At 45.5% G+C, this 21,751-nt stretch overlaps 1 protein-coding gene across 1 annotated transcript; it reads right to left on the bottom strand.

Annotated features, from left to right (window-relative positions):
* Positions 1–665: 665 nt before the first annotated feature.
* Positions 666–19,933, bottom strand: DDX27 (DEAD-box helicase 27). The gene is made up of 21 exons (XM_016221699.2): positions 19,772–19,933; positions 17,570–17,716; positions 15,654–15,713; positions 15,281–15,446; positions 14,657–14,697; positions 14,445–14,531; positions 13,649–13,754; positions 12,580–12,753; positions 11,777–11,927; positions 9,360–9,459; positions 9,085–9,226; positions 8,065–8,218; positions 7,162–7,243; positions 6,874–7,051; positions 5,545–5,651; positions 5,251–5,353; positions 3,612–3,706; positions 3,393–3,516; positions 2,523–2,610; positions 1,834–1,908; positions 666–1,550 (listed from the first exon to the last, which is right to left on the bottom strand). Exons 1-21 carry the CDS (start codon positions 19,862–19,864, stop codon positions 1,532–1,534), a joined length of 2,292 nt encoding a protein of 763 aa, XP_016077185.1. The 5' UTR covers positions 19,865–19,933; the 3' UTR covers positions 666–1,531.
* Between the last annotated feature and the right edge of the window lie 1,818 nt (positions 19,934–21,751).

Here is a 21,751-nt window from a genome sequence, read left to right as displayed (position 1 = left end):
TCATGAGTCCTCTCAGAGATAATCTATGCATACAAAATATGTAGCCCTTAACACCTTGCTGACCGGCTATTTCAAGCCAGAACTCCCCCGTTCGGTCAGCTACTTTCTGGTCAGCAAGGTGTTTAAAATTACTTAGATTTTAAGTGCAGACACGAGTTAACTCGTGACTGGTCAGCAACATTCAGACATAGAAATGTGTATACTCACGACCAGTCAGCAAAGTGATTAAGAAAGAAAAACGTGCAGTTCTGCACTTGACTTTTTTTCAATCCTCACCTGAGGATATTTTTTCCATCGCTTTTCAGAGAGTGGAACCCGGGGGGGAGGGGGGGGGGAGCACGACGGGGACGGGATGGGACATCGATGTTAGAGAGACACTGATTGGCTGCCTCCCACATGTGCCCCACCAGGGCTAGGGATCAAGTCTGCAACTGAAGTACGTGTCCTTGGCAGGAATTGAACCTGGGACCCTTCATTCCACAAGCTGATGCTCTAACCACTGAGCCAAACCAGCTAGGGTGGCACTTGATTTTTTTAGCCTAATGACCTAACTTGGGGATCTTTCTGTAAGTTCATCCAGACAGTGAATCTGAATCACATTCCACCATGCAGGTGTGTCCTTATTAATGGAATTAGAACCCTCTGTTGGCAACTGTTCAATGCAGCAGTTTTGAGCATCCTTTAATGGTGAGGGCGTGTGCTACTAGATAACAATTTTTTAGCTGTAGGGGGGTGTCTGTGTACTTGAAATTGTATGACATAAACTATAAACTCTTCTCAAGATGTGCCCCCTAACTTTCATCTAATTCTCAAAGGGACCTGTGATTCAAAAAAGAGAACCACCATTCTACAGGGTACAAACTTTTGCAACAAGGAGCTAATTTACCTGGGGACTCCTGTCCCCTATGAGCTTTCATCTCTCCAGCAGCACTTCACGAAGTAGTGAAGAGTTAGGGTATGAATTCAGGTAGACCCTGGTTTCAAAACCTGAACTGCCAACTGTGCAATGGAAAGTTACTCCATCTCTCCAAGCTTGTTTATCTGCAAAATGAGAATAGTACCTGCCTCATAGGGGCGTAGTGAATTAAATGAGACAGTGCTCAGTACACAGAATGTCTGGTATAAGTTTGTGCTAAATGACAGCTTTTAGTTCTAGGACATCAATAGAAGAGAACTCGTAAGAATTTCCTCAACATCTAGCTTCTCTACAGGCACAAAGATGCATTCCAAGGACATGTGGCAGTGCCAAGCTGGTGCACTGGGGGCAGACTATTGAGGGAAGAGACAGGAATAAAATACACAATTAGATTGGTTTCTTCCCCTGCCACCAAAATACTTCTTCCATTCAGTACATTCTTTATATAAAAACTAACCAGCAAAAGGGAGCCTGGGCTGACTCTTAATGTACAAATGACACAGACCTCTTAAAGCTTTAAAGAACTTTTTTACAAATGGAGAAAAGATCAAGCCAGGATGACTCCCCACAAGGAAGGGATCTAACGCCCCCACGAACTTCTTCAGGCCACCACAGCTACTTCCTCCTCTTGTACCTATTAAGAAAACGAGAGGGGGTCAAATATATGGTAATGGAAGGAGACTAGACTTCGGGTGCTGAGCACACAATGCAATATACAGAAAATGCATTATAGCATGATACACCTGAAAGATAATGTCATTAACCAATGTTACCCCAATAACTTTAATTTTTAAAACAGAGTAAAAGACCAACTCCCCCAAAGATCAGAAAGTGGAAGGAGCTCCTTTCCCATTAAAAATTTATTCTACAATCCCAAATAGTCATAACCTTTGGTCCTCCAAAACTGCAAACATTACCTGGATTTAGATTTAAAGTTTCCTCCTCGTCGCTGGTGGGGCAAGCCTAACTGTTTCCTTTCTTCAAAGGAGGGGCTATAGGTGAGAGAAGACAAGATGTTGAAATGGCGGTCTGTTGGAAAGGTGGATGGTCTCACCCCCACCCCACCCAGCTCCCACACAAAGCAGCAGGATCAATGGATGCATTGTTTTTAGGTCCTGAGGTTTCAGCCTGTGTGTATTTCTACCTGTTAATATGGGTTTGTGGAAGTCAGGGCCCAGCTTTAAAACAAAACTGGAAAAGGCCCTGCCCACCATTCTCATGTATGTAATAAAACTACTTGGGAAGCGTAGTCTAACCCCACCCCAGCCCAGGCCCAGGAGATTGGGAAGAGGAGGAATGGACAACACATTCCCAAGAGCAAACCAGGATCCCTTGGGGGTTCTATCACTCTCCTGAGGAAAAGCTCCATTTCTGAACCCAAAATGTGCCCATTTTACCTCCAAGGCAAAAGGGCCTCAACACCTCTTTCCTACTCTTCTCACCCTGGGATCCTTAGATAGGCTAGTGGGAGGGCTTTTGTCTAGAAGCCCTTGGAATTATATATCATAAAGCTACAGGTATATGAGAATTGGGAGTGGGGAAGGAGGGAGAGGGTTCATCGCTTTCATCATAATACCAAGAGCTCCATGATGACTTAAAACCCTACCCAGCTCGATACTGTTTCAGGGCCTTCTTGCTTGTGTTGGTGAGTTCTTCATCAAATACGGATTTCTTCACCTGCTTTTGCTTCTTGGCTGTGCAGAGAGACAATGGGTTAGATATGTGTTCTTTGGCCTAAGCTCCTAACCCCTTAAGCTCAAGGTAATGGTTCCAAGTTCAGCGGATGCTCTGGACTGATGATTTACTGACATGAGGTTAGACATCAGATCCCGGCCGAAAAAGGGATACGGTGTCAGAAGTACCAGGTTTAAAGGAACCACTCCAAAGAATGATGGCAGAGTCCAGAGTGAAATGGACCACTTAAACATGAAATGGGCCAAAGACCACCTTCACTTCACTCTACCCTGACCCACTCCTCCAAGTGGCAACTGGTAAGGACTTAGGCTCCAGAGTCCAAAAGGCCTGGTTTCAAATCCTAGCTATTTCCACTAATCATAGTCACTTCACCACTTGGAGCCAATAAAGGTATAGCTGTATACTTTAGTACATACTCATTACTTACAAAAATGTGGGCTCTTGCCCTAGCCAGTTTGGCTCAGTTGTTAGAGCATTGGCCCTCAGACTGAAGGGTCCCAGGTTCGATTCCAGCCAAGGGCACATACCTTGGTTGCAGGCTTTATCCCACGCCCCAGTTGGGGCTCATGCGGGAGGCAACCAATAGATGTGTGTCTTTCACATCGATGTTTCTCTCTCCCCCTTCTATTCTCTCTGAAAAGCAATGGAAAAAATATCCTCGGGTGTGGATTAAAAAAAATGTGGGCTCTTATCACAATCCCTCCAATTTTCTCCCTGACCACAAGCACGGGTTTCAGAGAGAACCTTCCTACCAGCCCCTGTGGGCTCCCCATATGCCTACCAGGGCCTCTTGCGGGCTCCTCCTCAGGCATTGCTCGGGCCCGCTTGGCTCTGCGATTCCTCTTGGCCAGCCGCTCAGCGAACATCTGTGCCTTGAGGATTTCGAACTGGGACCTTTCCTCTGCCTGGAGAGAGGATGACATGTGAGTATGGAACAGATGAGGAAGCCCTGACCCATTCCTCTGGACAGGGACCCAACTCCAAAGGGGACGCCACTCACTGTCATCTCCCCCTTTTTCTTGGCATCCTTCATAAACTTCTTCCTTTTCTTCTTTCCTCTTAAGGCCAAGTCAAACTCCTGCAGAGCCTTAGCGACTGGCATGAGAAGAGAGCATGAGATTTCAGATTTCGTGTTTTATATCTTTCTTTAAACTTACATTAAGAAGTGCTCATATTGCCCAGGCAGTGTGGCCCAGCGGTTAAGCACTGACCCTTGAACCCGGAGGCCATGGCTCAATTCCAGGTCAGGGCACACGCCCGGGTTGCGGGCTCGATCACCAGTGGGGGGGTGGGTACAGGAGGCAGCTGATGGATGAGTCTCTCTCATCATTGATGTTTCTATCTCCCTCTCCCTCCCTCTCTGCAATCAATAAAAACATTAAAAGTGCACACGTTTTAAATTGGGACGTAAGGGCTTAAAATGAGAAGCAGCAGCAACCACTTCCTTTCCTAGTGACTACCTCACCTCACTAAGTAGCATGCTTGTCCCACTAGTTCTCGATGAATCCCCTTGAGACCTTCGTTCTCTATCTACCTCTCCACGTGAAAGATGAGGATCTCATGCCCCCACATAGTCGTAACTCTATTTTTAACACAGAAATTTAATATACATACACCCTAATTTTTTGTCCTGTCATATATAGGAGGTATTTCTTAAGTTGCTGCTACAACCTTTTTGGAGGGTAATTTTGCAATCCCTAACAAAATAATAAATACATATAACGTCTAACCTACAATTGTAATTTAAGGGCTTTACTCTGCAAATCAAATATATTTGCTTAATTGTGAAGGGGCATCTGTACAAAGTTATTTACTACAGACTTGTTAATAATAGCAAAAGATTAGAAACAACCTCAATGTCCCTCAGCAGGGGACTAATTAAATAAATTATAATCAACCCATCTGATGGACAACCACATAACCATGTTAAAAAAAACAAGGTGACTATCCATGTGCTTATACAAAATTATCTCCAAGCTATAAAATTAATTGAAAAAATAAAGGTATAGAACAATGTGAATTCATTTGTGTTTGTTAAAAACAGAGAAAAAGGAAGGGAATACCTAAAAATATTTTCCTGACTCTTGTGGCAAAATATCTAACAAAATTTGCCATTTTACCATTCTTAAGTGTACAATTTAGTAGCATTAATTATATTCATAATATTGTACAACCATCACCATTTTCTGTTTCTAAAACTTTTTCATCACCCCAAACAGAAGCTCTGTACCCATTAATAACTCTCTCCCCACCCCCTGGTCATCTCTATTCTACTTTCCGTGTCTATGAATTTGCCCGGCTAGGTACCTCATATAAGTGGAATGATAAATATTTGTCTTTCTGTGTCTGATTAGTTCACTCAACACGTTTTCACAGTTCACCCTTACAACATGCACCAGAACTAAATTACTGATGAAAAATATTCCACTGTACGCACACACATTCTGTGTCTCCATTCAGCTGTGGATGGACATGGGTTGCTTCCACCCTTTGCCCATGCGAATGCTGCTTCAATGAACACTGGCATGTAAGTATCCATTTGAGTTCCCGCTTTCAATTATTTGAGGTATAGACCGCCAAGTGGAATTGCCTGGGCCTATGAATTCTGTGTTTAGCTTTTGGGGAACCTCATGACATACTTTTTTCCTTCTTCCTCTCTTCTTTGGTCTGGAACCAGCTCCTCTCAGGCTCGTGGCTCTGCGCCTCCTTCCCCTTCTCCAGGAGCCGCTTTGCTGTGTTGATCTGGGGGGAGAGCAAAAGGGTACCTGCCATGGAACCTACATTTGATAATATCTAACGTGGCAAGTGCAGGAAGCTACTGTCCGCAAACGCTTGGGGCTCTGACAATCTGCTTGCAAGCACAGGATCTCGGGGGGCCGATGCATCTGCTTCCCGAGTGGAGCTGGGGACCAGAGCCCTCCGTGCAGCCTCACCTGGGCTTCCGACTGCTGCAGCTCTTTCTCCTCCGCCTCCAGCTGCAGAACTGCGTACACATCCCTCTCCATTTTCTCAATTTTGTCCCGAAATTTCAGGATGACATCTTGCGGGAAGAGAAAAAATATTTTAAAATAAGGGTGAAGACTATGTAACTGATGAAAATAATGTTGATGTGCATTTAGTGACTTAGAAAATTGGTTTTTTATGTGTGACTTCTCTGCTTTACAGCCTTCCACCCTGCCCAAAGACTTCCTGTGCTTTTAAAATAAATTCTAAACTCCTAAGCATGGAGCCTGCCGACTCTCTGACCTCCTGTCTCGCCCTTGCTCGCCATGCCCTGGGCCCTCTGGCCTTTCTTCCCTTTTATTCGCACATCAAGCTTGCTCCTACCTCAGGGGCTTTGCCTTGGTGTTCTCTACTTGACGCCCTCTGTCCTTGGACCACTCATGGCCACCTCATTCTTGACATCCAGAACCCACTTCAAATGCCACCTGTTCAGAGGCCCTTCCTGAACAGCTTTTCTAAAGTAGGCACCTCTCCTCTTGTAGTTCTCAGTAACACCTTCTACTAACTCATTTACTGTCTTTCTCTAACCAGAGGGTCAGCTGTTCTGTTTCCTGCTGTATTCCCAATTCCTAGAATAGAATAAATAGCACCAGGCATGCAATAGTACTCAATAACTGTTTGCTGGCTAAATGAATTAAGTGAAAATTAAAAAGTGAAATAAAAAGACAGACACATATGAATGGAAAAAAGGTCAGAAAGGATATGTCTAAATTCTAACAGTGGCGAGTTCCTTGACATACAGTTACACTTTGGCTCTTATTTTATTTACTAAGTTCCAACACTGAATAAGTATTATTTTTATAACTTAAAAAAAATGTTTAAAAAACGATGTGCTTTTTAAGACTCCTAGGGAAAAGAACAAAAAGAATGAAAGATATCCAAAAAGAATAAGTGCTGATCTCCTCCCTACCTTTTGCCCCTCAAGGACTAGGGGGCAGGAAATCAGTGGGGATTTTCCCTTAAGAAGAGGCCTCTCTTCCCAAAGGTTAGAAAATACCTATTAATGAGGCACTTGAGGCACACGTCTATCATGAGTGTCTTTTACACACAGAGACTAAAGCCCAGAGAAGAGAGGTGAGCCCTGCCCAGGGTCACTCAGCAAGGAAGTGGCAGAGCAGAGATTCAAGTTTGGCACCTGACTAAAAAGCTCCTGCTCTCACCCATTATCTTCTGCTCCTGCCCTGTCCCACGGGGTCTGACCTAGGACCCTGCTCCACCTACCCAAACTGCCCTGAGCTGCTGCAGTGGTGTCTGCTCACCTTGGGGAAGTATCCGGGCCTTCACAGGGGCCTTGGCGGCCTTCACAATCTCCTTCAGCATCTTCCGCTCTTCTTCTCCCACCAGAGAGACTGAACGCCCAGCCCTGCCAGCACGTGCTGTTCGCCCCACCCGGTGGACATAATGCTTGATGGTATTGGGCATTGTGAAGTTGATTACCTGGAAGGTTAAAGTTGACCACCAGTCATACCTGGGAGTTGGGGAAGAGTGGGGACACAAGGAGGCAAAAAAACTCCACCCGAAGTTCAATGAAGGTGGAGCCTGCTTACCGTTTTGACCCCCTCGATGTCAAGTCCACGGGCTGCCACATCTGTCGCCACAAGGATGTCAATCTGTTCATCCTTAAAGCGCCTGGAAATAGACACAAAGAGATGTTCACTTAGATTCCCTACCAATAATGCTCTGCAGGAGCAGGAGCCACCAGAAAGAAAACAAATCCATTTGGAATTAAGCAGCAGAGTGCAGACTAGCATAGTGGGGACAGATCCTAAATGTCAGCCCATCTATATTTACATGTCCCCTTAAATAATCCATAAAGTGGGGCAAACACCATTTTGTGTATACCACCTTATGCAATAATAATTCCTATACATATGAAAGTTTGGTAACCACAGAGCTAGAGTATTTAGGAAGTAGCATATGCAAATGTCTCAACATTCAAAACAGCTTTTCTTTAGAAAACAACTCTCAGCTGCTTATGATGAACAGAGATAGGTGGGAGAGCTCTAAAGGGTTCCTTCCTCCTTGCCTACCAGGCTGACTCTGTTTTGTGAGAATTAAACGAGGAATCACACAGAAAAGCACAGGGCCTGGCAAAGTAAATGGTCAAGAAACAGCAGCCAGCTTTGATTCCAAATCTCCTCCCAGCAGCCCCAGGCTTGTCCATTGCTCTGTAGCAGCTGTAGAGAAAGACAGATGCTGAATCGTCTCAAGTCAGAACTTCCTGCCGTAGCCCCACTCAGCAGCTCCCACGCACAAGCCTGGGGCATGAGTATCATCATCTGTGAGAGAACGTACCTAAGACATGACCTTCCAGGGAGACTGTGCTACCTGCATCCCCTATTACTCTAACACAGCTTCTGGGTGGTATTTTCCCTCTTTTGAATTAGGAGAACCCTCTCTGGCCCGCCCAAGAAGGGTGGATAGGAGCCAGCTCCCACCCCAAACTTTACCGGAGGGATTCCAGCCGCTGCGTCTGTGACAGGTTGCCATGGAGCTCGCCGACCTGCAGTCCCATGAGCCCCAGAAGGATGTGCATGCGGTGGGCCTGCTTCTTGGTCTGGGTGAACAGCATCACGTGGTCGGTGAAGGTCCTTGTCAACAGAGCTGGCAGGGAGAGAAGAGTGAGCCAGCAGCCATCTCCGAAACATACTTTCTCCTCGCTCGTGCAGTGGTGCTGTGCCTGGTCCCAGGGAGATAAGGTGAGGTCCCGGCCCTTGTGAAGCTCACATTCTAGGGCCGAGACAAAGAATCAAGTCCTGCCCACAAGAGAGTGAAGGGAGAAGGAGGAGGTGGCTTCAGCGCTGGCTGCTCTCAAGATGAATGACAAGACAGGATCATCTGTGAGAAGATTCTGGGGAAAACTCCAGGCAGAGGAGAGAGCAAACACGAAGGCCTGCAGGACAAGCTTGTGGGTTTGAGAAAGCGAAAGGAGGGGAATGTGGCTGGAGCGCCAAGAGCAAAAGCAACAAACGCAGGCAGGGGCCAAAGAGTCTTACAGAACTTGCTAGGGAGCATGGATTTTAGCCGAAGAGCAATGGAAGACACCAGAGGGCTTTAAATAAGGAAGTAATGGGCAAATGCTCATTTGTAAACAACTGTTTTAAATGATCTGTGGGTGGAGAATGGATTACCAAGGGACAAGGGTGGAAACAGGACAGCCATGTAAGAGGCTACTGCAATGGTCCAGGCAACACACAGCAGTGGCCCATACTAAGGGCCAGAGGGACAGTGGGGGGAAGTGGTTGGGAGTTCAGCAGGACATAAGGACTGGATGGTGGGAAGAAGGGGAGGCGATTAAGAGAAAGATATATTGAAAGTGATAGAGTGAAGGAATGGCAGCCCAACACTCTAGGTCAGGGGAGGCTGGATGGAGGCGGCTCCCAGGCTAAACCCAAGTGCTCCAGTGTGGCACCCATGAAGCCAAGGGAGTCAAGCACCCCACCCTGCCCAGTCCCACCCTGGGCTTTCACCTGCCACAATGGCTTCCCTGTCCCCTTCCCGATTCGGCCGAATCCGGATGAACTCCTGCCGTAGGAAGGGGGCCACATCTGTGTTGCTGTTCACAAATATCCGGACAGGGTTTTTCAAGGAGACAGAAGCCAGATCTTTGACCTGCCAGGCACAAAGGCAGGGATGCTCACTAGCCTGCCGGGGGGAGGGGGAGATACCCGCCCCCCAGTCCAGGCCAGGGTCCTCTGCACTGTCTTCTCCATTCACCCCGCCTAGGAGATTCCCCACAGCCCACCTCCTCTGTCATTGTGGCTGAGAAGAGCATAGTCTGGCGATGGTGGGAACACATTCGGATGATCTCCTTCATCTGCTCCTCGAAGTACTCGTCCAGCATCCTGGTGAGCAAGCAAAGGAAGGAATCAACAGAAACGGACTAAGCTCGCTTCTGTTGCAATGAGGAGCAGAGTACAGCAAACAGGTGATGTTGGGTTTTTTGTGTGTGTTTTTGGTTAATCCTCACCTGAGGATATTTTTCCATTGATTTTTCAGAGAGAGTAAGAAGGGGGAGAGAGAGACAGAGAGAGAAACATCGATGTGAGAGAGACACATTGATCGGTTGCCTCCTGCACACTCCCTGACGGGGGCTGGTGATCAAACCTGCCACCGAGGTACATGCCCTTGACCAGAATCGAACCAGAGGCCCTTCAGTCCGCAGGGCTGATGCTCTAACCACTGAGTGAAACCAGCTAGGGTAGGTGTCAATGTTTTGATGTTGTCACTGGTTATGTTTCAGGCTCATTTATTTACTTATTTTATTAGTATTAACAAGATTCACTAAGAATTATCATTTGGCCACAGTTGCTTAATCTTTTTTTTTTGACTAAACTATTTACAACTAAGTTGCAGACATCATGACACCTTACGCCTAAATACTTCAGCACACATTCCCTAAGAACAATGACCTTCTATCTAATCACAACGTCATTATCATACCCAAGAATTTTAAGTTTGAGTAACATGATCTAAAGTACAGTCCATATTCAAATTTTCCTAGCTGTTCCCAAATATCATTTTGTAGCTGCCTTTTTATTGTTTCAGTCTAGGAACCAAAGTTCCTATGTTGCATTTTATCAGCATGTCTCTTTAGTCTCCCTTAATCTAGAAAAGTGCCCTCAGCCTTTTCCACACTCTGTATTTGTCTATTTCCCAGAGACTGTGCTCAGTAAATCATCACAGGAAGACCGTATAGGGGTGCGGATGTGCACCTCACTCCCTCTCTGTCGAGAGACAAAGATCATCAGTTTGAACACTTGGATAAGGGGGTGTCTGCCTGCTCTCTCCACTGGTAAAGGAACCTTTCTCTCTTTGTAGGTAACAGTAATCTGTGAGATTAACTCCAGGTTTTTTCAACTGACACAGTCCTTTACAGTATTTCTCTCTCCAGGTCAGGCTCCAGTTGAGAATCTGGTATTACATTTAGTTGTCATGTCTCCTTAATCACTTCAATCTAAAACTTCCACAGCCTTTCCACGTCATTTGAGATGCTGACACGTTTGAAGAATATAACTCCCCTCCCCTTTAAAACCTGAATCAGATCAGGTTCCCTTGACTGAGAACGATCTCCTTTACTTCGATGATTCATTTGCTGTCAGTCAGTCAATTATTCAACACTCTTTGAGCATCTGCCAGATTCCAGATGCGGCAATGGGATGCCGCAGTGAGCAATGCCAAGCTGGCCCTTTACAAACATGACGTTCTAGAGAGGCAGGATACAACCACTACACCAGCATTCAGGTAATGAGGAGAGGACAGAGAGGCATACCACCTTGGAGAACATAAGGCAGGAACAGAAGGATGGGGGGGAACAGGACCTGTTATAGAGAGTGGCCAACAAGGGCCCCTTAGATAAGTGACAACTGGAGCAAGAGGTAAAGGAAGTCATTCCAAGATGAGGGAATGGCAAATGCAGAAACCCCAAAGTGGGCGAGTGCTGACAGAATTTATCGATGGATGTTTTAGGGGTGTGAAAACCAGGAGATAAGAATGACGTTAAGAACTTTGGCTGGAATAATGGAAAAGATTGCGCTGTTGTTCACGAAACGGAGAGGGAGGGGCATATGGATAAGAGCTCAGTTAAAGACCTGTTCAGTCTGGAGATGCTGCAATTTGAGTAAACGTGAACAGGCTTTGGGGTTTTTTGTTGCCTCCTTCCCCTGCCCCCACTTCCCTCATTAGTCTAGGTCATTAAGGCTCTATTCTTTTCAGTCATGAAGGAAAGAGACAAGCAGGTAGAACATATGAGGAAGGAAGGGAGGAAGGGAAACAAGGGAGAGAGGGAGGGAGCCCCTCATCACACTGAGAGAGGCTGTCTGTGGAGTCCTCACTATGCACCCGCACTGAACCCAACTTACTCCTTGAATCCTCAACACCACGAGGCTGGTACTACTATTATCCCCTACTTACAAGCAAGAAAAGGTTTTTCTTTGAGAAGCTAAATGATGTTTTCAAATCTCAGGAAGTAGCAGAGCCAGGATTGACCTGCCTTCCCTTTTAACCATCACATTACAGAAGGAGAAAGAGAGTAGAATAATCTGGGCTAAGGATGGACAAAGGCCCAGACATGAGCAGCTCAACTGGTGAGAGCCATGGAGAGTAATACAGGGTGGTGGGTTCCCATCTGGGGCCATGGCCCTTGGGACCCCAGAGGAGTACCTGTCGGCCTCATCCAGGATGAGCACCTCGATGCTGCTCAGGTGGAAGGAAGGGCAGTTGTGGAGGTGATCAATAAGTCGGCCTGGGGTGGCGATGAGGATGTCAGGCGCTGCCCGAAGAGCTGCTTCCTGAGACTTTACATCCAGGCCGCCTGTGGAAAAAGCCCCACCAGGCAGCCAGTTCAGTACTGACTGAGCCCTGCCACCTGCCAAGTCTCATGCCAGAAGCAGAAGAAACAGCAGAGAATCCAACTGACAAAGGCCCCACATGCGTGGATTTTACAATTTGTTTGGAGAGACAGATTATTCAACGACAGTTGTGTTAAATGCAAAAATAGAAAAAGATGTTGACACAAAGGCACTTCAGATTCAGGCATCTAAGGACTGAGAGGAGCAGCTGCAAAACTGATTCTTCCTACATCACCTTTGACTTCCCACAGCATACGGAGGGTAAAAAGGTAGGACAACACTATCATACAACATCATCAGAAAAATTCTGCCCCAAACGATATTTGATTCATTAACCAGGCAAAGCAGAAATGATATCCTAAGTTTCTTTAGTACCAAAAAAAATCCCCTCCCCTCATAATTTTGAAGTTTCATTCTGCGAGACTGGTTGAGTCTCAATCAAACCCTCTCCCTTTGCCCCCACTATCTACTATAAAAACACACCGTCCACTTTTTAAGCGGATTCAGTTACATAGAGGCTTCCTTGGCACCCATCAACCTCGGATGCTGGGGCAAACCCATCCTCTGCCACGTCACGGTCTCTTAGGAGCTGGCTGCCTTCAGCCAGACACTCACCCACAGCCAGGCAGGTGGTGATGTTGCAGAACTGGGCCAGCTGCTTGGTGACCGAGTGCACCTGGATGCCCAGTTCTCGGGTGGGAACCAGCACGAGCACTCGGGTTACTGGAGCCTGACGGGGTTTGTAGATTAGACGCTCCAAGACGGGCAGCGCGAAAGCAGCAGTTTTTCCTGGAGACAAGGGCAGGAAGAAAGCAAGGAGATCTTCAGTCCCTTCAAGGTTTAAGTTTTCACCTTAGCACAGACATATGTCCGACAGTTATGAGTCACAGGTTACAGGGGGTCTGATGAGTCCTCTTCGCTTAATTCTATCAGAATATCTCCTTGATGACTCTGCCTGCCTGTCTCTTCCACAATAGGCCCTCATCATAGAAGAAAAGTTTTTATAAAAGGGATGTTCAGTGCAACATTGTATATTAGTGCAGTTAATTATATAGTAAAAAACAGTCATGTAATAAAATACTATGCAATCATTTTTAAAAAGCAGAGAATTTGAAGAAACAGGAAAATATATAGTAAGTTGTTTGTGTTTTCTCTTTTTAAAAGATTTTTTAAATTAATTTTTAGAGAAAGAGAAAGGGAAAGGGAGGGAGAAAGGGAAACATCAATGTTCAGACCATGCCCTCTACCAGGAATCAACCTGGCAACCCTTCAGTGCACCGGCTGATGTCCAACTAACCGGCCAAAGCTACAGTAAGTTTTTTAAAGGGAGCTACTAAATAATACACAGTGTTACTGCATTAAAAGTTATATTTGTGGCCCTTAGTGGTTAGAGCATTGGCCAGCACACCGAAGGGTCAAGTGTGGGAGACAACCAATCGATGTCTCTCTCACATTGATGTTTCTCTCTCTCTCTCTTTCTCTCACCCGCTCCCCTTCCTCCCTTACACTCTCTCTAAAATATCAATGGGGAAAAAAATATCCTTCGGTGAGGATTAACAACAATAATAAAAAAATTATATTGGTGTATTTACCAAAGTGGTCTTTTGGTCAGTCAACCTAGAGCCTGCTCTAGGCTGAACATTCTCCTTCTGCATCCCCCCAGCCAAGCCCCTATCCTTTTTACCTGTCCCAGTGGCTGCACAGGCACAGATGTCCTTCCCCAACAGTCCCACAGGTATGCACGCCTTCTGGATCGGGGTGGGCTGCTTAAAGTTCATGGCTGTAATGGCCTGAAGAAAAAAAGAATTACACAGAGGAGAAGGGGGAGTCTCAGCATGAAACAAACAAGGCAGGTTTCCAAACAAGTGGTATCTTAGTCCACCCCAGCATTTAATCCACAAACATTTATTGTGCCTCTTGTATGTGAAGCACTGAGAATATAGCAGTAAACAAAGGAAATAAAAACTCTGCCCTCAGGAATCTTCCAATTTGATAGAAAAAAACAGACCAAAAACAAACACATACCATCTGGAGATAAATGCTATGGAGAGAAGTGGCTGGGGAGGGTAGCGGCGGGGCGGCAGTGGGGAGGAAATGAGTGCAATGTACAGTAGGGTTGTCAGGAAAGGCCTCATTGAGCAGTGGTTACTGAGTGTAACCCTGAAAGAGGCAACGAGCAATGCAAGCAGATTTCTGAAAAAAATTTTCCAGGCAGGGAGAAGAGCAAGTGCAAAGGCCCTGAGGAAGAAGATGCATGACCTATTTGAGGGCCAGTGGGGAGACCAGTATGGCTGGAGCAGAATGAGTGCTGAGAGACATCATCAGAGGGGCCCAGAAGGGCTGGGCCTTGAAGGCCAAGATGGAACTTTCTGTTTAAGAGGGTTTCCTGGCAGCTGTGTGGAAAACAGAGTCTAAGGATGCAAAGAGCCCAGTTACAAGACAACTACAATAATCCCACAGTTGTCAAAAGAAGCCACTACCTTCAGAAGAGGGCGGGAAAGGTTCATGTCCTGGAATGAAAGGTTTTCGTCATACTCCGATGCATCTTCAAAAAATCCTCCAGCTTCCTACACGAGAAAATCAAAAGACAGAATGAGAATTCAACAAAAAGGGCCCAAAAAAACAAACTGACCTTAAAATCCTTTTAGGTTGCAAAAACAAGCTGCGCGCTGTTTTCCGAGCCCACGCTCACCTGTCCTTTCTTCTTTTTCCGCTCTTTCACTTTGAGGGTGTCTGTGGAGAAAAGCACAGTGTTAACCAGGGCGTATACTTACTGAGCACTTACAGTCCACTAGACACCGTCCTAAGTGCAGTATGTGGACAGCTCACTGAATCCACACGACTTGAGGGTGGGACGACTTGAGGGTGGGACTGTCATTAACCTTGTTTCAAAGACGAGGTAGCTGTATGGCAGTGCAGACAGGAAGCAAACTCACCAAGTTTCAGAGACCAAGTTCTCAACCTCTATGCTATATTATGATGCTTTAGTTCTCATTTCTGCAAGAGATATTTATGGAGCAGCCACGACATGGCTAGACCCATCTGAGGTGAGATGTGGGGGATCCAGCACCCAAATAAGGTTGAGTTACAGAGGGGCTGGCGGCTGTGTGAGGCTGGAGATGAGGAAAAGAGTAAACTCCGTCTACAAAGTACAACCCTAACAAAATCCCAAGAAAACAGAGGAGCTGGCAGAAAGGAGTTCAACAGGGAGATCTTAAATTTAACTGTGTGAAAAAGCACCGGCTATCCTACCAGTAAAGGCGGACGCTTTCCAGTGTCCTGTTCCCATTTCTGGCAGCGCCACGGCATCACCTACCTGCTTTGGTGAGGATGGTCTCATCAGCTGATGAGTAATCAGTCTCCGACTCTCCATCTCCCGAGCCTTCCTCATCTTTCCCTCCCGGGCCTTCCTGCTCCTCCGGTTCAGAGCCCTCCTTGGCTTCTTTCTCCTTCTCTGACTTCCCAGACTTGGCTTCTTTATCCTGGGAGGGGGAAAAAGTACAATAAAGCAAGGTGACGGCAAACTTCAGGAAATGCAGAACCGAAGAACATTATGCTTCATGGATTCTTAGCACAGCGGACACACGGAGAAGCCTGAAGAGGAACCGGGGGGGGGGGGGGGGGGGGGGGCAGTTGAGGCTACAGCTGCAGGCTCACCTTGAAGACAAGTAACCACATTGCTTTCTCACCTCTGTCTTCCTTTTCTTTCGAACTTTCTCAATCTTCTCATCTAGTGTAGTGGCTGCCCTCTGCAGATAAAAACATGGGGATGAAAAGAATATACATATGGGAAAGAGGCAAAGTAAGATTTCTCTGAACGTCTGACCTCAGGTATTAACATACACTGCGATAGATTAATCAATCCATAGATTATTCACAGCCAGAAACACATTGAATAAGTGGTCCATTTGTGAAAAACTTTAAATTACCTGGAACCAATAAAAACATCCACATTTTAGAAGGTGCTTACTCTTCAAAATAATAAAATTAGCAAGAGATGTCACATTATATCTATATACTACTTTAAAAAGTCCCCCTTGCCAGACAAAAACCCAACCCCACTTGTAACTATCAGCTTTTAAAAGGATACTTTTACTGTTTTTGTTACATGCATTGTAATTCTGCTTTGTCTGTAAGATATGACAAAGTACAACTCTGTGAAAGTTCTGATTCTCTTCCCTCCCTGTTTGTTAATGTTTATTCTGAAGTAAACATTAGCTCTATATACCAAAAAAAACACCAAAAACCTCAAGATGACCTTGAAAAGGCAATGCTGTTTTATTTTAATCAGCACATGATCAGCAGAGTCAGATTAAATTTAAGTGCATGAAATAGAAAATAACTTCCATACACTGTCTAGTTTGTTAACCAGACTCAAAGAGAAACATGGGCCTGGGCAGTTTTTCTCAGTGGTTAGTGTCGGCCCACGGATTGAAGGGTCCTGGGTTCGATTCTGGCAAAGGCACGTACTTCGGTTGCAGGCTCCGCCCAGTCAGGGTGTGAGCAGGAGGCAACCACATCTATGTTTCTCTCCCTCTCTCTTTCCCTTCCACTTTCTCTGAAAAGCAATGGAAAAAATATCCTCGCCCTAGCCAGTTTGGCTCAGTGGATAGAGAGTTGGCCTGCAGAATGAAGGGTCCCAGGTTTGATTCCGGCCAAGGTCACATACCTTGGTTGAGGCTCAATCCTGGCCCTGGTTGGGGTGCATTTGGCAGGCAACCAATCAATACGTCTATCTCACATCGGTGTTTCCACTCCCCTCTTGCTCTCTCCCTTCCACTCTCTCTGAGGAGCAATGGAAAAAAATATCCCTGGGTGAGGATTGAAAAAAAAAAAAAGAAACACAGGATCTTGACAAATAAGCAGGTAACAATGACATCTGTGGGAGCTTTAGCTCTGCTGTATGTGAACCAGGGACCCTAAATGTGAGGTCACATGAGATTATCCGGCAAGTGAGAGAAAATGACAGTATCTGTGGGACAGAGCCTAGCTATCAACCAAGAGCGCCTGCTGGATTCTTTGTTACCAAGGTTTCTTTATAATATTCAAAACAAGGAGTGAACACCTAAAAAAAGAGACCATTTTTAACATAGCTATATCCATTTTTTTTAAGTCAAGCAATTTATATGTAATGCTTGGTATTTCTAAACCACTGAACTGGTATTATCAGCTTTCCTCTAAGACCCCCCCCACACACACACATTTTAATGTCTATAAAATCAAGAAGGGTCTCTCTTATTAAATAAACTGAAGTTAGTCTGAACTCACCATCCTCCTCCAGGAAAAGCTGTCATGGACATTTTAAGGAAGGCAATAAAATATTATTGATACTTTTCAATATCATCTGTAGATCAATAAATATGTTTATAGTCTGCAATAAATCCATTTTGCAACATTTCGCACTTGTTTGGTTTTAACCAAGATTATGGGTAATTTATGATCACTTCCTACCCCGTCAAAACTACACCACATATTTCCAAAGGAGTTTCAATATCTGCTGAATGTAAGCAGATGGCAAAGGCAGTGAGCTCAGGATTAGAACTCTTAACACACTGTTCAACCGTAACAGCCCAAGGCCCGGACTGCCTATCACTATCAGTCTTACCTTCTTCTTGAGCTGGCTCATGACATCAGCCATGGCCCAGCTGCCATCATACATTCCCTCCTTCTCAGTGAAAATGAAGTCAGGGTTGAAATCGGTGCTGCGGTTCTTCTGCAAGGCTTTCTGCTTTCTGCCCAGCACAATGGGCCCCTGAGAAGAGAGAGAAGTACGATTATGGGACTGAGATGAGAGAACATTGGAAAAGGAAGAAGAAAATGAGGGTACCCAACAAGAGAGAAATCTGCAAGGCAAAAATAGACAGATGACAAGAAGAAACTGACCAATCTGTAATTGTTACTTGAGATTTTAACACACCTTTCTCAGTAACTGATAGATCAAGCAAACAAAAAAATGAGTACATCTGTAGAAAACATGAACAACACAATAATTAAGCTTCATTCCAATGAACATACAGAGAGAGCTGCACCTACCATTAGGGAATGAACATTCTTTCTGAGCACACATGGAATACTTGCAAAAACTGACCATGTAGAAGGCCTTTAAGCAAATCTTCAATAGCTTTCAAAAAAAAAAATCAATATTGCCCAGCTGGCATGGCTCAGTGGTTGAGCATTTCGACCTATGACCCAGGACATCTCGGTTTGATTCTGGGTCAGGGTACATGCCCAGGCTTGGGGCTCGATCCCCAGTGGGGGGCATGCAGGAGGCAGCCGATCAATGGCTCTCCCATCACTGATGTTTCTATCTCTCTGTCTCTCCTTCTCTATGAAATCAATAAAGATACATTTAAAAAAAAACACCCTGTATTATACAGAATCTGTTCTCTGACTGCAATTTAATTAAGTTAGAATCAATAACAAAGAGATAACTTTAAAAACCCATACATTCAGAAACGGAAAGACGACTGGCTGCTCTACAGCTTCAGGAGGGTAAGTTGGGAAGAGAAAACCCGGAGAACTAACACGTGCTATACTGACATTTTCCCATGAGTTAAACCACCTCATAAGAACTCTGGCCCTAAATTTCATTATTAGTAACGATTATCATTTCTCGAGTGCCTCGTTTAACTATTGATAGTTACACAGCGCTTCCGTCTTGAAGTTTTGCATTATCATTTGCCACATTTGCTTTACCCCTTTTTTATAACAGTTTTCCATTCAAGAATTAAAAAGATCATTCTGGCTAAGTGACTACTCTAGAGGGCGGCAAGAGAAAGAGCTGGAGACCAGGTACGCTGGTATTCTAGGTATCCAGGCCCAAGTTGGCAGTGGCCGGGACTAGGATGGAAGCAGTGTGGATGGAGAGAGGGGGAGAAGCTTAAGAGAGATTCCTAAGCAGGCTTGCAGGACACTGGAGGGGAGGGGAGGCGGAAGCTGTCAGGGATGACTCCAAGAGTTCTGGCTTGAGATGGAGCAGGTTGGGAGGGTGAGAGAGAGAGACTAGAGTTCAGCTTTGGAGCAGCTGAATTTGTGGAGGCCATAGGACACCCAAATGGAAGTGTCAGTAGACAGAGGAGGTCACAGAGGGGAAAACACTGGGGTTGGATCTTTGAAGGGCCAGCACCTTCTCCGTGACACTGATCCCTTTTTAATTGCCATACTGCTTCCTGTCTGTGCCTCCACCCCAGCCCCAAAATACGCTTCAGGAGAGTGGTGTCCTTGTCCATCTTGTTCATTGCTAGGTCCCGAATGCTCAACAGTAGGTGTAACAAATATAAGTATTGGCCTGGCCCGGCGTGGCTCCGCAGTTGAGCGTAGACCTAGGATCCAGGAGATCGCGGTTCGATTCCCAGTCAGGGCACAGGCCCGGGTTGTGGGCTCGATCCCCAGGCAGGGGCGTGCAGGAGGCAGCCGATCAATGACTCCTCATTGATGTTTCTCTCTCTCTCTCCCCCTTCCACTCTCTGAAGTAAATAAAGATATTAAAAAAGGTTAACCACAGCTCTTTGAGCAGAAACCAGGACTCGCTTCACCTCTGGATCTCTATTACACGGCCTGGATGACCGGTTCAGGGAATGGGTACTGAGTTCACCAAGGCCACAGTGCGGAGGTGAGGAAAAGCTAGTGCCGAGCAAACTGAGGAAGATCTGGGGTTCCCGGTGAGACCCTTCTAGAAACACACGCCGGACCTGACTGAGGAATGCTGACGAGCTGGGGACAGGGGCAGAGGAATCTCAGGGAAGGGGAGCTGGTCCAGGAAACTTGCCTGCCGGCCGCTGCGCGCCCACCCCCGAGGGGCTCATACCTCCTCCTCCTCGTCTCCGGAGTCAGACTCGGGCTCCACAGGCACCTCGTCATCTTCGCCTATGGTCCCGATGAAGCCCAGCTCCCCGAGCATGCTGCCGCAGCGGCGCCTCTCGGAAGCCTCACGGCGCACGGGCCGGCTCTCGCTTTTCCGCCGCGGGCGCTCGTCACTGCTACGTCACTTCCGCTGTGAAGCGGCCCGTGCGGATAAACAGCGCCCGAATCCTGAGAGTGCGCATGCGGCAGTGCGGGGCGTGGTTTCCAGGACAAAATCCCGGGGCTGGCTTTGTCTCCGTCAAATTCCATTGTCCCGGTGGCGGAGCCGTGGGAACCTGGCGGTGGGCGAGGGGCGAGGGAGTCCGAAGAGGTGTGTGGATAAGCTCTGTATGTGTATGTTTATGTACATAAAATACAGTAAACGGTTGGCAGGGATTTTCTCTGGGCGGTAGAATTCTATGTGATTTTTATTTTCTTTCTTAGATTTTCCACAATAAACATTTTCATAGAAAAGAAATAAGAACAGCTAGCACTTTTAGGATGATTACTGTGTGCCAAGTCCTGCTAAGTTCTTTTACGTGTATTAACTAATTTAATTCTCACAGCAACCCTCACAGAAGTAAAAGTACTATCGCCATTTTACAGATGAGAACACTGAGGCACAGGGGTTGCAAGGCCACGGAGACAGTTAACAACAGAGCCAAGATAATAAGCTAGGCAGTAGTTCCAGGGTGGTTAGGAAAATAGGTCTCAGACTTACCAGAAACTTTTTCTCTCATTGCTGCGTGTGGATATACTGCTCTGAAATGCAGGTTGTGATTACTTCCTCTCGACAACTTTCCCTAAACATCGCCTCCTATGTGAAGCCCATCCTTCGTAGACATTTGATCCTTCCACATCAGCACTTCTACTTGCAAGAGTTGTACCACGAAGTATGTTCAGTTGTCTTTTTTTAACCATTTAAAATGTTCCGCTCAGGGGCATTAATTACATCAGCAGTGTTGTGCAACCATCACTACTGTATTTTTCCAAAACTTTTTCATGGGCGCAAACAGAAACTGTACCCATTAAGCAATAACTCCCCATTCTCTCTCTCCGCAGTTCTTGGCAACCTCTCCTCTACTTACTGTCTCTATGAATTTGCCTATTCTAGATATTTCATGGATGTTGCAATATACAATAAATATATGTCTTTTGGTGTCTGGCTTATTTCACTTAGCAAAAGGCTTTCAAGGTTCATCCATGGGGAAGCATGTGTCAGAACTTCATTATGGCTGAATAATGTTTCGTTGTAGGTCTATACCACATTTTGTTTTTTCGTTTTTCTGTTGATGGACATTTGGGTTGTTTCCACCTTTTGGCTATTGTGAATACTGCTGAAATGAACACTGACATACAGTGACATACAACAAAATATTTCAAGGATATATCTGAGTCCCTCTTTTCAATTCCTTTGGATATATACCTAAAAGTGAAATTGCTGGGAAAGATGAAAATTCTATGTTTAACTTTTTGAGGAATCACCAAACTGTTTCCACAGTGACTGCACCATTTTACATTCCCCCTAGTAAGATACAAAGGTTCCTGTTTCTCCACATCCTTGCCAACACTTATTATTTCCCTTTTTAAATTTTTTTATTATGGCCTCAATCTCTTTTAATGGTGGTTGTGATGGTGACAAGTTTCATACACCGGTTTCACACACAGAGTCTTGTAAATGAAGAACACCTACTGTCACTTTATTGAGTGTTATGTCCTAGATCGGTGATTTTCAACCTTTTTCATCTCATGGCACACTTAAACTAATCACTAAAATTCTGCATCACACCAAAAAACATATTTTTCCTGATCTGACAAAAAAAGTATAATTTTGATTTATTTACAAAAAAATAAGAGTAATTACCTACCCTTTTTGCTCCAAAGTGACTTTTAAAAATATATATATTTTTAAAAATATTTTTATTGATTTCAGAGAGAGGAAGGG

Source organism: Miniopterus natalensis, chromosome 7 (assembly GCF_054644295.1).
Source record: "Miniopterus natalensis isolate mMinNat1 chromosome 7, mMinNat1.hap1, whole genome shotgun sequence".
In the NCBI taxonomy this organism is placed as follows: domain Eukaryota; kingdom Metazoa; phylum Chordata; class Mammalia; order Chiroptera; family Miniopteridae; genus Miniopterus; species Miniopterus natalensis.
The sequence above is the reverse complement of the archived record's forward strand: the minus strand, read 5'-3'. Positions and strand labels throughout refer to the sequence as shown.